At 37.4% G+C, this 17383-nt stretch overlaps 1 protein-coding gene and 1 long non-coding RNA gene across 3 annotated transcripts in view; one reads left to right on the top strand and one right to left on the bottom strand.

The window, feature by feature from the left end:
- LOC144031143 (uncharacterized) overlaps positions 1-1977 on the bottom strand; it is a 43066-nt gene extending 41089 nt beyond the window's left edge. The window contains exons 1-2 of one of the 2 annotated variants that reach the window (XR_013287454.1): positions 1918-1977; positions 171-213 (exon numbers count right to left, since the gene is read on the bottom strand). This is a non-coding gene — a long non-coding RNA (uncharacterized LOC144031143). Of the gene's footprint in view, positions 1-129; positions 214-1917 lie in introns of both variants that reach the window. The other variant, XR_013287455.1, reaches the window with a different exon arrangement.
- Positions 1978-2220: 243 nt separating this feature from the next.
- LOC144031142 (protein LBH) lies at positions 2221-14587 on the top strand. Its single transcript, XM_077537936.1, has 4 exons — positions 2221-2361; positions 10613-10670; positions 11036-11186; positions 12270-14587. Exons 2-4 carry the CDS (start codon positions 10614-10616, stop codon positions 12329-12331), a joined length of 270 nt encoding a protein of 89 aa, XP_077394062.1. The 5' UTR covers positions 2221-2361; position 10613; the 3' UTR covers positions 12332-14587.
- The last annotated feature ends 2796 nt before the right edge of the window (positions 14588-17383 follow it).

The raw sequence follows: 17383 nt of genomic DNA, 5'->3' as shown, positions 1-17383 counted from the left end.
AAATTGCTACCAAACAGCTGACAAGTTGGGATATGGTTAAATTAGCTAACGCTGGCTTTGTGCAAGGCAGTCAGAAGTGCATTTAGTGGTATTTGATTCACTAATTAGCTTCTGAAATGTGGCACTTACTTGATTGAACGTTTCTCAATCGAACGAAAAATCGGGCTCACCATTGGTCCAGCAGTATGTTGACCTGGATGGGGGCTGGTACACCTGCATCAGACAATGAGCACTGTTGACTTTAAGGAAAAGTTCAAAGTATAGAATCTGAACCGAAGTGTAGAAGTAAAAAAGGAGTTTTTATTGTCAATTATATACAGTACTGTATCTGTTTTGAGAACAAAAAAAGCTGCACACTATAGTTTAACTTGCACAGTGCTTATACTGTCCAGAAGAAGAAAAAAAAATAAAATCACTGGATACACTATCAAAACATGTTCCCATCTAGGTTTGTGAACACTATGAAATGACAAAAAATAAAAATAAAAAAAAATGCAAAATTAACAAACAACTAAAAAAATTACCTTATGTGTGCTGTATTTTTATGGCAATTTCAGAATGTTGCTGGTTTATAACTTGACACAAGAAAACTGCCACAAATCAGTCTTGCAGTTGATTTAATTCTCTGAAAGAAATCCACGGATGGGGAGTATCTTGCTTCTCCAAATGTGCTGCTGTCATTGATAAATTAATGCTCTCAGATTCACATTGCAGTACTGGTTTTACTGCCTTATAAGATCCCAGCAACTCAATCAAACAAAGTAGATTTATATATATATATATATATATATATATATATATATATATATATATATATATATATATATATATATATATATATATATATATATATATATATATATATATATATATATATATATATATATCCTCTTTATGCTTAAAAAATAGGCTTTTGACTGTTTTTACCTCCATGGATGACAATATGATGTAAATAGAGAGCGGTTAAGTCCGGTCCCTGAGAACCCCTATCCAGCCTGTTTTAGCTGTTTTTCTCCTCCAGCACACCTGAATCCAATGATCAGCTCAATAGCAAGCTTTGCATGAGCCTGATTATACTTGTACAATACTCATCATATGAGTCTGTAACTGTAACCGTCATACTCACATACTCAATGTCATGGAGGTTAAAAAAAAGATAAAAACGTAACAACAAGCCTATTTTTGGACCAAATAAAGCAAATGTAAAAATTGTTTCAGTGTTTTACACTGCTGTATTTTGTGTTATTAATTTAATGATACTTTTATTTACTTACTTTACCGAATTATGATATTTATTTTGTTTTACCTGTTTTTTACTGCATGACTGATTTTTATTCCACGTACACCACTTTGTATGCAGCGATGTTTTTTTTTTTTTTTATAGTGCTCTATAAATAAAGTTCGATTGAGTAAATAGTCATACTAAGTACAGATAACTTAAAGACCTACTTAAGTACAGCTGTTAGGTCTTTGTACTTCGTTACTTCTGACCGCTATGCCTTTGTGCCTCTTATCCCGACCCCGATTAAAGCATCAAGTTCCAGTATTTTTGTTGCTACAAATACAGTACGAGTTTGGCCGTTGCTACTGCATTTCCACCCTAGAGGGAGACACAGCTCACCTAAAAGATTTGACTTGCACTCACGGTAACTATTAGGATAAAACAGGTGGCAATAAAAAAAAAGAAGAAGAAAAAGTGAGTTTTGAAGGGCCTTTTTTCTTCTTTAACTGTATTTTCGCGACGCTTTCGAGCTAACCGAAACTTTAATCAAACTAGCTACCACCGGGGTAAGTTACGGTCGTAGTCAGTTCGAATAAGGACAATTTACACAACTTATTAACGTTATTTAAAACATAAGGCGGACTCTTTGTGGGTGAACCAGTTCAAGTATTGGGGGAATTTTTGAGAACATTTACCTGACAAACGATTCGGCGAACGTAAATTAAAGACCCCGAAAAGCCTCACGTCTCTTGCCTGAATATATGCTGCTTTCAGGTACACCTAGTAAACAACTACCTAATTTGCGAAATCGGGTACCAATATGTTTATTTGTATATATTAAATTCACTCTGTCAGTTATATTAAAATGAGATTGTATCAGCTTAAATAGTGTTGGGGGTAAAGTTTGAATGACAGATGACCTCGTGGATTCATGTAGACGCAGTCCATCTTTCCGACAGACCATAAATGGGCCGTGGCGCTCCTAACTGCGCATGCGCCCAACACTTTGCTGGGCAACTTGTTCGGGAGACTGCCGCCTGTCGCCCACAACAGTCCTCATCTTCATCAGTATCCGCACCATCATCATCAGCAGCAGCAGCAGTGTGATGAAGAGCTTCTTTATCTAGATATCCAAACAGGTATGGAGCTTTTTATTTATATAAAAACTAACAAACAAACATTTAAATCTGATTCTATCTGTGTTCTATATTTTAATAAAGAAAACAATAAGCAAGAGAAGATTGTGGAAACTTTCTCATTGGAGACATTGAACACATTTGTGTGCTGTTGTGTATACAAGTGTGGGTGTCTCTTTCTACAGCGAACCACTCGACAGTAATCTCAGTCTATTCATAGTGTCAGTAAGCAACTAGGCTACCTGTTGTGAAGAAGAAGCTCAATTATTCATCATCCATCACACAGTATGAACATTTATGTGGTGCAGTCACAAAAAAAGGGAACAGGAAATGACATTAAAATACCACAAACCTGCATGGTGTGTGTTAGACAGGAAGTATATTTGGACATCCTTTAACTAGTAAGAACTTATCCATGTGATGTTTCCATTGTATTCTTTTTGTATCCATTTGTATTGGTGACATTGACATATTCTTGTGTGCAGAACACTTGTCACAACTTTATTTATATGATGCTTCAAATTATGTTTTCAAAAGTATCAATCATAAATAGTTTATATTGTCCTATAGGGTTATGCCAAATGCTGCGATTGGCTGGCAACCAATCCAGGGTGTCCCCCGCCTACTGCCCAAAGCCAGTTGAGATAGGCTCCAGCACCCCCCTTGAACCTTGTGAGGAATAAGCGGTCAAGAAAATGGATGGATGGATGGATGGATGGATGGATGGATGGATGGATGGATGGATGGGTTATGTCAAATGCAAAAAGTGACTCTCTTTTGTGTAAACAGGAAGCAATGCAATGGCATTTACGATGGAACATAGGAAAAACTTAAAAAACAACATTTATTTAGGAAAGTACAAATAATGACAATAATATTATATTAATATAAAAACACCAATGCTCTAATAATTGATATTACAATTTAACTCTCTTCGTTTTAGGAAATTTCAACAATAATAGTTTGTCTTCTTTTTTTTCGGAAACAAAGGGCGATGATACATAAATGATGAATAGTCTGAACAGTCTGATTTATTATGCTATAAAAGCACCAATGTCTTTAATAGTAATAAATAAAACATCTTTATTTTGTTTCATTTTTAGGAAAGTTACACATCAACAGACCCTTCTAGTGTGACGTCACGTTGAAGTGCGCCCCTTGTGGTGGAGGGCGGCAATGCGAGTGAATTAGAAAACAATCAACGTGACCTAGAAAATAGGTCAAACAGTTGATAAATGAGCGAGCAACGCTCTGGCGAACTTGTGCGCGGCCGACGGATGTTCTAATGGCTCAAAAGAGAGATGAGATCGTTCTTTCGGCTGCCGGCAATGATTCTAAACCAGGCGGAAGACAGTGAGGAGTAAAAGACGAGCACGGTGGCTAGCACCAAACTACGACGCAACTGATTTGCACCCACAAAAAGTACGAGGATATGCTCAGATCATATGATATCAGGTAGTTTTTCTCTTTTTCATATACAGTTGGTCATAACATTAACCTCTGATTGTAAATTCGAGGCAGACGCGATGAATGTGCCATATTATCTTGAGTGAAAGAATCATTCATACTTTTTTTGCACAAGTATTCAAGTCATTTTGAACAAAAAGTTAACCATTTAACACGGTTGTCACAATTAACACTTTAACTCGGGCTTGATTTCTGCTGAGGAATGTGTAGTAAACAACGTGCTGTTTGTTTGTTAGCAGCTAGCAAGCTAAGATAGCTCGAAGACTTCCATATAGAGCAAGACAAGTATATCCGTATACAAACGAGTTAATAAATGACAATTTACACCATGAAAGTATTATCGACATACTGTTTCAACCAAAAACAACATACCTTAAGCTTCCACTTCCACTTTGCCCTCCAACAAACTCCATTTTTTTTTGTAGTTAGCGGCTCCAAACGATTGGTTTCAACCAGTCGCAGTGAAGTAGTGTCCTACTCGGGACGTTTTTTGTGACGCTTGACATACAGTACTTCCCACCTTTTAGCTAAAACGCTAGCCAAAAATCACGCTTTCTACATTAATTTGTTATGAGAGGCTTGCCCTCCGGGAGGCGCAGCGGTGGTTAAGCGGTGACGTCAGCTGGAAGGGTCTATAGTTTGTCTTCCTTTTAGGCAAGCGTCTTCACGGGTGATGTTTTTGTAACAAACCAGTATGTTAGCCTCAGTAAATTAAAACTCTGCATTCTCACTCACATAATTCACTGATAGTGTTTTTTCTTCATCTGATTTTGAGTGTTCAGTTTGCCTGTATTCCCTAACATTTACCACTGTTTGTAAATGCCAAAACTTAAGGTTAATGACTTCATGACGTTTTGCTAAGTGCTTGCTTGTGCGCACTTTTGTTTGACCATGTGTGAGGTCAGGCCAGTTTGTCCTAGCGTGTTATTTACGTTAGCTAATGCTCTTGGTAAGCCTCGATGTGAAGGTGGTTCGTTTGTGTCAAATAATTTGACTGAAGACGGTCGTTTATGGAATGTTGAATCATGTCCAGTTGGCCACACACACACACACACATTCACGTCTATGTGTGACGTTGAATGTGAGAGGAGTGCATCTAATGTGCGAATACCTCACTACATTCGAGTACGACACACGGATGGTGTTTACTTGTTGTAGCTATGTTGAGTTGGAATATTTAGCATTAAATTAACGTCTCACACCGTCACATGGCGGCATATGAAGGGGAGTCTGGCCACTTGTATGCTGGAGTGGAGACACAATACCCAAATAACCAGGTTAGCTAAAAACGCTAATTAGCCGTCAGTCCACAAAGAGTTGAATTAATAATCGGTCCAAGATGGATGGATGGATGGATGGATGGTTGCAAGAACACCCTGGGTTATCTTAACTCATTGACTGGCAGCCATTTTGAGTGAAGCAACCCCCTTTGCTCCCGGCTATTTTCTGGATTTTGACTGATTTTGCAAGGTCCACGAAATATTGTGTTCTATTGCAATAAAATCATGGAACCTACCAAAAGAAAGATTAGAGTATCTTCTTTCATCAGAAGAAAAAAAAATATGTGTAGGCTGTTTCTGCCGTTTTTGTAATAACTACCATTGATTTAAACAACCTCTTCCTGTCAGAAGCTGTATCAAAGCCTTCTATCATAAAAAAACAAAACATAAAAAAACAAAACGTATAAATACGTTTTTGGGAGTGAAGGACAAAGTATCAAATAACGTATTTATACGTTTTTGGGTTTGAATGAGTTAAACTAAATATTGACGCGATTTTCCTTTTCGAACCTAATATCGATTCATAAAACCATGCATCAGTCATTTTAATAGCTCCTTTTCCCATAAATTCATAAGAAAATAGACATTTAAAGGCCAATTTTTTTTTTAGTATCTTACTGTTTTCTTGAAATTTAATGTTCACGTGAATTTAAAAGTATTTTCTTACATTTATGAGAGAGCTTACTTATTGCACTTTAAAACAATTCAGAATATTTTTAATTTATATTTACAATTATTGACTTAGAATTATGAACAACTTTCACCTCATCATTGCTGATGTCAATGCTTGTGTAACACTTAGTGATTATAACACGTGTTACTTTCATTAATAAACAAAATAATTTAACCAGTCATTTAACCACTTTTGCAGAATTTAATTTAATTTAATTTGAATTTAATGTTTGTGGAATTTTTATTGGGGATGTAACACTATCCAAACATCATGATACGATATCACGATATGAAGCTCACAATCCGATAATTATCACGATATTGTGGGGAGGTTGGCGATACAAAAAAGATCACAATATTGTAAAAAAAAAAAAAAAAAAAGAGCTTACTTAAAAAAAACACAATATTGTGTTTTCCTACAATACAGCAATGCATATAAACAAACTACTATCTCTAATAACACTTAATATTGAGGCACTTGCTAATGCAAGCACACATTGAGTTCCTCCACATATTGACTCGGTTCATGAGCATATTACGTTCCTCTTCATCTGACCATTAACGTGGATTTTAAACGTAAAAGGGCCAAAACATGCCTCATGCAAATTAAACCACACTAAAAAAGTAGCCACCAGAGGGTACTATCGAACTGCACAAATGGAAATCAACCTGACTTTTTTAACAAATGTTCTGCTTTTAATATTGTGACATGACGAAGACGATATATTGTGGAAGTTTTATTATTGCGATATCACGATATTGCCGTTATTGTTACATCCCTAATTTTTATCATGTCCTCAATATTTATGAAGAATTGATGTTCTGTAGTTATTAAATATTAGCGACGTAACGATATCCAAACAGTATGATACGATATTATCACGATATGATAATTATCACGATATTGTGGGGAGGTTGGCGATACAAAAAAAAAAAAGGTAACAATATTGTAATAAAAAAAAAATGAGCTCATACTAAAAAAGAAGAACATATTATTGTGCTTTAGTACATGACAGCAATGAAAAATCTAAAAATATTCTAATTATCCATCCATCCATTGACTTGACCGCTTATTCATCACAAGGGTCGCGGGGGGGTGCTGGAGCCTATCTCAGCTGGCTTTGGGCAGTAGGCGGGGGACACCCTTAACTGGTTACCAGCCAATCACAGATATTCTAATTATTATAGATAAAAATGTATAAATATAATATATCTATTGAGAGACTTTCTTGCTTATGCAAGCACATATTGAGTTCCTCCACATATTGACTCTGTTCACAAGCAAGTTACGTTCCCCTTCATCTGACCATTAGCGTGGATTTGAAATATAAAAGGGCCAAAACATGCCTTGTGAAAAGTAAATGTACTAAAACAAAACTAGCCAGCAGAGGGTGCTAGAACTGCAAAAATTGAAATCAACCCGTCTTTTTTAACATGTGCTGCTTTAATATCGTGACATGATGACGACGATATATTGTGGCAGTTTTAATGTCACAATATCACGATATTGCCATTATCGTTACATCCCGAATCAATATCAGATCAAATTGAAGTGAATCGAATTGAATCTATAAAAATCGAAATCGAATCGAACTCAACACTTTGAATTCGAATCGATTGAGGAAATTAGACTACGCAACGGTATACTCTGATTTTGAGGCTTGGTAAAGTGCTTTTGGACAACATATGGTGTAAAAGTGCACATCATTTATGCTTATTATGCATTTATTCTGCTAAAAGTGGATTTTTCATTTTTCTGGACTATGGCGCGTCTTTCGGCAAAAATACAATTACTAACCCGTTTGTATGGATTTGGGATTTTGTGGTTAAAGTGGAAACAAACAGCAATCACAAATTTGGGGTACAAGTCCACGTTCTAAGATGCAGTATCCATACAAAAGCAAGACTGAAGCATCATGCTCGGCACTGGAATTTTAATACCCGTATCTGTGACACATCATGGTGTGAATGCACTTCTCTGATTCTGGCATCATTTGCGGACCACGTCGGGCCTCGCTCTCACCCGGCTCCATACCTCCACAGCCTCCTCCTCCTTCTGAAAAGCACACATTTCCTCCAGAGGAACAATAATGGCCTCTGATGAGGGATAAGAGCTGCATTGTGCACAACAACGTGTCCTCTGGTGATTGACGCCACACACGAACACCCCCCCCCCCCCCCCCCCATATCAGCTGTGGGCCTGGCACGCTCAAGCAAAGTGCTTCACTCACTCAACTCATCACAGGAATCTCATCTCTCGGTCCCCATGGCAACAGCAGCTGCCGGTCGGTTCGCTGCTGACTGATTGTATGAAAAAGTGACATAACTTGTTAAGACAGCCGAATGGAAGGCCGGACGGCATATCCATGTGACTCGGGAGCAGGCACGGAGGCTGGGGGGGTGTAATGGGACAGTAAAATGGGCCAGGTACTCCATAGATGAAGTTAAAAAGAGAACTGTAAAACGGGGGATGTAAAAATGTACCATTGCATATTTACATGCTAATATTATATTCCATTCCCTTTCTTATTTTATATTTATCCTTTATTTAATTATAATATATTTTTTTATTTAATTTTAATAAATTGGGCAAAAATACTACAATTGTAAAATTGTTCATCTTTCTCTTTTTGTACTTGATGTGCATTTATTTTAATAATGATCCATGCGTATTTTATTTAATTGTGCATAATTAATTTAATTGTAATATATTTTGAAATTATTAATAAAACAATAAAAATGTCAAATTGATTGATCAATTTTGTCAAATTGATTTATTTTATTTTTATTTTTCAGAGTAAGATAATTCATGCTAATCTTATTTGTTCATCATTCATCTATTTCTTTTTATACTTTTCATTGTTTATAATTACAGTATTGTAATCACCATGATTTGGCTAATTATTGAATACAATAATGACAAATATTTACAATTTTTTTTTTCAATTTAATCTAAAAACATATTTAGTTATATTTGTATATGAAAAGTTGTTTCATAACTTCATAATATATATATATATATATATATATATATATATATATATATATATATATATATATATATATATATATATATATATATATATTCCATTTTCATTTTTATTTTTTTATATATGTTAGTCAATTATTTAATAGAATAATATAAATGTAAAAATGTTTATTACTAGTATTTCTGTATTTTATTAAAGTAGTTTATTTTTATATTAAATAATATTCGTTCAACTCACGACAACTTCATCAATTATTTAATAAAATAATACAAATGCAATATTTTTCATTTTATTGATATTTTTGTATTTTCCGTAAAAAGTTATTCCAACAAATATTATAAGAGGGAATCATGTGGTGGGTGACCGTCCCAACCAGCATCTCCATGGCGATGGCGTCCACAAAGCGGTAGCCGGCAGCCACCGACAAATGGCCAACAGCTTTCGACTACGCTGGGAAGAAAAGACACGTTTGTGTGGGAGCTTTGCGGAACATCCAGCCCCCACCGCCACTTTACTCTCGTCAAAGCTAACCATAAAGATACGAATAGAAGGTTGTTTGGAGATGCGAGCGTTGTGTAACTAAGAGACGGGATAAAGGCTGCATTCAGTCTTCGGCGCGTCGGAAAAAGAGACCACCGAGCAAGGCTGAAGCACAACCTTCAAAAACGCTCAAAACGCACTGTTCATATCAAGTATATTGATTTTTCTGAGCCCACATCTCTGGCCGCTTACACACAAAAAAATTGCAGCATCTGAGGCAGAACGGATTTTACTCAAGGGGTTGAGAGCAAGTCAAGTCCAAGACTTTAATTTAAGGGGTTGGGATTGAGTCAAGACTTTGAGGAGTTGGTAACAAGCTGAGACAGATTTTAAGAAGTAGAGACCGGGTTGATACGTTTGAGGGCCAATTAAGACCAATTCAAGAGCAAGACTTTGATGGCTTCAGACCGACTGAGGACCTCTAAGGGGGTTCAGTCCAAGTCAAGATACTTACTTCAATACTTGAAGGAGTTAAGACAGAGTCTTAGTCCAAGACTCTTGCCGTCAAAGTCCAAGACTTTGACGGCAACAGACCGATTCAAATTCTTTAATGGCTTGAGTCATCAAGTGAAGTCCAAGACTTGAAGGGGTTGGTACTGAGTCAAGAATTTGGGGAGCTGGGAACAAGCTGAGACAGACTTTGTCAAGTCGATACGTTTGAGGGCCAATTAAGACCAATTCAAGAGCAAGACTTTGATGGCTTGAAAAAAAATTGAAGAGCTCTGAGGGAGGTAAGTCCAAGTAAAGACAAATACTTTGAAGGAGTTAAGGCAAAGTCAAGAGTAAGACTTTGATGGCTTGAGACCAACTGAAGACCTCTTAGGGGGGTAAGTCCAAGTAAAGACCAATACTTTGAAGGAGTTAAGGCAAAGTCAAGAGCAAGACTTGGTGGCTTGAGACCAACTGAAGACTTATGAGGGTTTAAGTCCAAGTCAAGACCAATACTTTAACTAGTTAAGGCAAAGTCAAAAGCAAGACTTTTATGGTTTGGGACCAACTGAAGACCTCTGAGGAGTTAAGTCCAAGTCAAGACCAATACTTGAAGGAGTTAAGGCAAAGTCAAGATCAAGACTTTGACGGCTACAGACCGAGTCAAATTTTTTAATGGCTTGAGTCATCAAGTCAAAACCGAGACCGGTTTAAGGCACACACCGTTGCAGTATATTTGAAAAACAAACAAGCCAACAACTGAAATGTCTGCATGCTTCCAATATGCTGTTATTTTTTCCAATGATTCAAAGATTGAAATGACGTAAAGGACTTAATATTAAGGACTAATGATCCTGAGGTGTTTGCTTTGTGCAGGATGACCGAGGTGATGAACACTCTGGAGTCGGGTGCAGTAGGGGGCGACCAGGACACTGTATCCTTCCAGAAGTCGGTGTGAATGGGGATGTTTGTATGCTTTTTCTGCCAGCTTAATCCTGAAGTCATTTCAGCCATGAGCAAAATATGAGCTGATGTCACTACACTTGCTATGAAGTAATGAGGTGTTTTTCAAAAGACACTCCCATGACTTGATGTTGACAAACTTGAATTGCCCAGCCCTAGTTATGCTTTCACAAAACTGAGATGAGTTCAAGTCAGCTTCTCATCAGATGCTACACGCTGTCAGCGGCTTTGCTAATCTAATTTTTGCTGCATTGTTGTTCTCTCACCTGTACCGTCACATGTTCTGGCCCTCACTTCCCACATTACCAGCGCAGCCAACCTTACATAAACTTGCAGATATTCCCAGATTCCCATGAAAGGCATCCAAAGTTGTCCAAGAGGCTTCCTTCCATCGTGGTGGAGCCGACAGATGGGCCGGAAGTGGAGAGTGGCGAGCTGCGGTGGCCACCGGAGCCCAGCTCACCGGACGCTCAGGCCAAACCAGTTGGTGAGGAAGACTGCATTCTAGTCAACCTCATGTTGGTGCTAGCAAGGGGATGGAAGGATGATCAAAATAATTCAAAGTATTCTAAGGATGCATGAGACAGAGTGAAGACCGTACTTCAAGAAGCAGAGACCAAGTTAAGGCCAAGAATGAGAGGCTGGGACTAGTCAAGACAGAGAATTTAAGGGTTTTAAACTAATGTAAAGCCTTTGTAGAGATGAGACTAAGTGAAGACCAGGACTTCAGAATTGAGACCAAGTCAAAACTTTTGATAGGTTGAGCTATAGTCAAGTCCAACATCCGGACTGGTTGAGACCAAGTTCAAAACAAGCTGAAAGGTTGAGACCAAGACATTGATGGATTGAGACCAAGTCAAGACCTGCAACCGGCTCAGACCGAGGCAAGGCTGGAATGGGTTGAGAAGACCAAAGTCAGGACTAAGGAGTGGAAAAGACTACCCCAGCCAAAGACAGGGAGGAGTTGACAACAAGTCGTGACCAATACTTGAAGATTTGAGACCCACTAAAATGCAAGACTTTGAAGAGTTGATACAAGATCAAGGTTTGAAGAGGTTTAGACTAAGTCGAGACCTTTGAGTGGTTGAGTCTAAGTCAAGACTTTGAGGAACTGAGTCAAGGTCAAAACGTAGGAAGATTAAGATCAAGTTAAGACCCATTCAAAAGAAAGACTTCAAAGGGTTGAGTCCAAATCTTGACCAAAACATTGAAGAGTTGAATCATGACCAACATTTGGTGAGGTTAAGACCAAGTCATGAGCAAGATATTGAGGGGTGGAGTCAAGACTAGGGCTGAGGTAAATTGAGACCAAACAGGTCAAGACCAAAAGTACGGTTGTGACCAAGTTCAAAACAAGAGTTGGAAGATTTGAGTCTGAGTCAAGACAAAGACTTTTTTTAAATTTAGACCAATGCTGGTTTATAAATATGACCAAGACTTTGACAGATTGAGACAGATTTGAGTTGAAGACCTTGAGGGGTTGAGACTATTTGAAAGCACTATATAAATTAAGATGACTTGACTTGACTTGAAACTTACAAATTAATAACCTAGCATATTGTCCTTCCAGATGCGGTCCAAACTGGATCTGGTGAAGGGGCCTCAGGGGTGAAGGCACAGACCTCCAACTGATGTCACCTAGCAGAAAAACTAAACCTCCATGGTCACAGTGACTTACTAGTCCACGTGTGGACGCGTGTGACGTCCAATAGAAAAGCACTTAGACACAACACACACTGCTTATAGGAAGCTTGAGGTGCCAACTAGGCTTGCAAATGGAGAGAATATTTCCGGAATTTGGGAAATGTTCAAAATGAGAAATTCCTGGTTTATTCTTATAAACTAGTAACATCAGTATCTTAGAAATTTGTGGACTTTTTTTTTTTGTAATATGACTCACTAAGATACAATAAATAAATGAAAGCTAGATAAAAGCAGTTATGTTTGTCATTTATAGATTATTTTACAAGCTAGTCCTTGGCATGGCACTCCAATCCTGCAGGGGGCAGCACGATACCTTTAGAGCTTGCTTGTCTACTGCTTTTATCAATAGAGAGGGAAATGCAAATTGCCTTAGTGCCAACTGAGAGTTGGCAACCCCTGAATGGAAGTTTCTGTTCCGACCTTGGTAAGTTGATCATTTTTAAAGTTGTACCCCAAATGTGTATTTTTTATTTTTTTGCTTTCTTGGCATTTGAAACAAACAACGAAATGGCTAACAAATGTTGTTTGTGTTGCTTCACTTGGCAAGTAGCTGTACTAGTACTACTATTACTACTACGACTACCAGCACTCCACCTACTTCGAGACTACTCGGCCTACAGCAAGTTCTCGCAGCGCTCCCTCGAATTACTAAACCTACTACTACAGGGTCTGTAGTACGGGTAGTCCAATTACAATACTACTAGGAGTACTACTACACTTACGAGTACGAGCAGTACTACTACAATTACCTGCAGACTTGTACCACCGCTACCACAAGCAATACTACCAGACTGCTACTGCACCCACTTCTCCTATTTTTAGTGCTGCAATACTACTATTGTTACGTCAACACCTACTACTAGACTACTACAACTTGTCCTTGTTGTACTTGTTCTACTGCATAGCGCTACCAATATGTAGTATTACTACTGGTGCTAGTACAAGTAATCATAGTATTTAGCACATTTTTTTTTTTTTACATGAACTAGAGTACTACATAATGTATATGATGTGAGGTGCTGATTGCTTTACTGTTTTTCATATTAAATAGCTTCCATGTTTTAAAGTATTTGATATTTGAAGTATTTTGCTTAGAAAGGAGCTAGCAAAAACAGGACGCCATTTTGTTGTTGATACCTGAGGTAACATCCTGGATAGTAAAAGATTGTTTAAAAAAAAAAAACATTTGATGTTGATATTTGTGACCCAAGACAAAAAGTTATTATATTTGCAACATTTGTTTCTGACTGAAGTGTATTGCATTCAATTGAAAAAACAAACAAACAAACAATAAATCCTGTTTTCTGACTAATTTTTTTGGGGGAGCTTTTTTTTTTAGTATTTTTTTCTGTTTTTTTTTTTTATATATATTTTTTTTTTTTTATGACGGGAAAAAATATTCAGTAAAGCAGAAAAAAATATAAAAAAAACAGGAGGAACAATTCATCAGAAAACAGGAGTAAAAAAAGTACTCAAAAAATAGAAAAAAAATATTCCCCCCCAAAAAAACAGGAAAAAAAATTCAAAAACACAAGTCACATGGAGTTCAGAGGTAATTAACAAAATACAGTACTCTGAAAAACAGTTTATAATTAAAATGTATAATTATTTTTTTTCTGTTTTTTGGAATATTTTATTTTCTGTTCTCTTCAATAATGTTTTCCCCCCTGAGTAATGTTTCCTCCTGTTTTTCTGAATAATTTTATCCCTGTGTTTCTGAATATTTTTTATGACAGAAAAAGATATTCAGTTAAAACAGGAAAAAAATATTCCGAAAAACAGGAAAAAACAAAACAAAAACAACGCTCCCCAAAAAATTAGTCAGAATATTTTTTTTTCAAGTGAATGCAATAAGCTTCCGTAGTTTCTTTAGACATAAATTATTAATTAAAATGTCAATGTCATGGAATTCTAAAATGTACGCAATCATTGTCAAGTGAAAGGTCTTTTGTGATACATAACATGGATATCTTTTAAAGTGAAAGGCATTTCATGATACATATTAATAATATACAATAATGATTTTTTGGAGGGGGGAAATCTGTTAAAGTGAAATGTCTTTCATGACGTATAATAACGTAATAATTTTTGTATTGGGGGAAGAAAATTAGACTTAGAACATGTCTTTGCTTTTTTTCCCCCTTTTTTCAAATGAATGAATGAAATAAACAGTTGTGGCATTTGGCTTGTTTACATTTGATTCTTTGAAAGTATCCCCTCGGTGCGTTTGCGTGAACTCAAAAGCACTTTTGAGCTGACAAAGCCTCCAACCATCATCATCATCCTCATCCTCTCGTGCACTTTGATGACTTGATGAAAGGTCATATTGAGGTCTTGCTAAAGCAGAGATGGATACTTGCATCATTTTTTCTCTTTTCCACATCTCTCTCTCTCTCTCTCTCTCTCTCTCTCTCTCCCTCTGGTCGTGACCTTTTCCAACGACAACTCAGCGAGAAGCGCTTGGTCGGCGCAAGCGAGGTCACTCCTGCGAAGATGAGGGGACGCGGGCACTGCCAATTACCTTGCAAATGTCACATGTTTTTGTTTTGTTTTTTGAAGCAGGAAGACAAATGTGTCAAAGCGTGGGATGATGGAAACGGGATGATGGAAACGGAACAAAAATTGTATTCCCCCCCCCCCCCCCCCAAAAAAAATTCTGATCTATTTAGTTACCTGCCAATTTTGTGGAAACCTTGTGAAAAGAGCTAATGACATTTCACTCAGAACCCAGCGAAAGCAGGTTGATTGTCTCAACTTGTTCCAATATCCTGCGTTTCACTAGGTTCTGTGCAAAAGGCAAAAGTCGCAGGCTATGTAAACTGCTACAGTTCTAAAACACCAATTTTTACATGGAACCCAGCAAAAGCAGGATATTGACACAGGTCTGTATCCTGCATTTTCACTGGATTTCGTGAGAAAAGGCGGAAATTCTTTTTTGGCTCTAAGTTCTGTCTGTGAAAAGCGCTATACAAATAAAGCTTGCTTGCTAATACAGCAACTTTTAAGAAACTCTGGTGAAAGGAGGTCGTGGCTGTTTTACACGGAACCAAGCAAAAGCGATATCGACACAAGTGTTGCGTCAATACTCTGCTTTCGCTGTGTAACCCTGTAAAATGGCGCAGGTGAAAAAATTCCAAATCTACTCGGACAGCTCTGATAGATCAATTTTGTAGAAAGTCTGCGTGAAAGGAGCTAGCACCAGTTTTACACAGAACCCGGCAAAACTTGGATAGTGACACAAGTGTTGTGTTAAGAATAACAATTTTGCTGGGGGAAAAAAATTGTGTGAAAGGAGGAAGTGAAAGTTTTAGCCCGAACCTAATGAAGCAAGAAATTGAGACAACTGGTTACGGTGAAAGGCACAGGCAGATAAATGTAAATCTACTGTTACATCTCCAATACAACATTTTTGCATCTACTCTGTGTGAAAGGAGATAATAACAGTTTTACACAGAAACCTACAAAAGCAGGATTTTGTTGCAACAGTTGTGCCAGCATCCTGCTTTTGCTGAATTCCATGTGGAAATAGCACAGATAGCTAAATCCTGGCTATACCGTAAATTATGATAGACACCAATTTTGCCAGATCTCTGTGTTAAAAGAGGCTAACGCTGTCATGTCCCGCTGAATCAGAGAAGAAACAAACACGAGTGGCCTTTTTTTTTTCTTTTTTTTTTTCTTTTTGTTTCATTGCGTCTCATTCATTGGTGTTGTCAAGCGGTGCGTTTAAAAGTAGCTTTTAACACAGCCATGTGAGCGGTGCCGCCGAGGTTTGATGAAGATGTCAAAGCGATGATGATGATGATGATGATGATGATGATGATGATGATGATGTGAAAGTGCGCCACGCCGCCACTTTCATCTCCGCCGGCTTCAAAAGACTCTTTCAAGGGTTTGTGTGTTCCGCTCGCCTCCATTGGCAGCCTTCACTTGACCGAACACTCCTTCAAACCTCGTGTTCCTCGAGTTTCTCAAGCAATCAAGCAATCATGTTCCCGGGTCAGTTTGACCCAGAACATGTTAAAAGTAAAAGTGTCAGAAACAAAGGAAATTCTAATAAACATTTTTCTATGCCTCATCATTAACCTTCCTGTCGAGTTTGTTTCTCTGGACCAGCATTAATGTTTCTGGGTCAAATTGACCCGAGACATATTTCAGTTTCCAAATGAAAAAAGATTTTTTCATGAGCAAAAAGTGTCCGAAATGACAACAAAATCGATAGATACAATAGATACTGTTTCTTTATGACGTTTGATGCTAAAACCTAATCTTTAACTCATAAATGGGTCAATTTGAACCAAAATGTAAGAGGAGGGTTAACGTTGCTATCAAACACTTTAGTCAATTTTAGTGAGTTACCTCTCACCGAAAATCCCCAAAAATAAAATCTCATTCTCGCTTTTACAATCATTTCACAGGAACAGCAACGTTTCCGGGTCACTTTGACCCAGGGCATCGTAAACTACCCAACTGTGTCATAAAACAGGAGAAAAATGTCTATACATATTGTTTCTTTCAGAAGTTTATCGTCGCAAAATCTGTTTTTAAAATAGAAATTCTTTAAATGGGTCAGTTTGACCCGCAACATGATATGAACTATCTTAATAGGTCCATTTCACACATGGCATTTTTCATTTGCAAAAAGAGTTTGAAATGACAACAAAATCTGAATACACACGGTTTCTTTATGAAGTTTGCTGCTAAAAACAAATATTTAACTCATAAATGGGTCAATTTGACCCGAAATGTAACAGGAGGGTTTGTTTTATAGGAACGGTGATGATTTGACCCGGGGCAGTTAATGATGCCCCGGGTCAAACTAACCCATGAACATTATTACTGTTCCTGAGAAACAAAGGTAGCAGATTGCTTTAAATTTATTTGAGGGGAACTGCATTTGTTTCTGGCAATTCTGTGTAATTGAACACATCCCGGGTCAAAATAACCCACGAAAATGATCACTGTTCCTAATAGGAGGGT

Source organism: Festucalex cinctus, chromosome 12 (genome assembly GCF_051991245.1).
Source record: "Festucalex cinctus isolate MCC-2025b chromosome 12, RoL_Fcin_1.0, whole genome shotgun sequence".
Lineage (NCBI taxonomy): Eukaryota > Metazoa > Chordata > Actinopteri > Syngnathiformes > Syngnathidae > Festucalex > Festucalex cinctus.
This window is presented reverse-complemented; position numbering and strand designations above follow the sequence as displayed.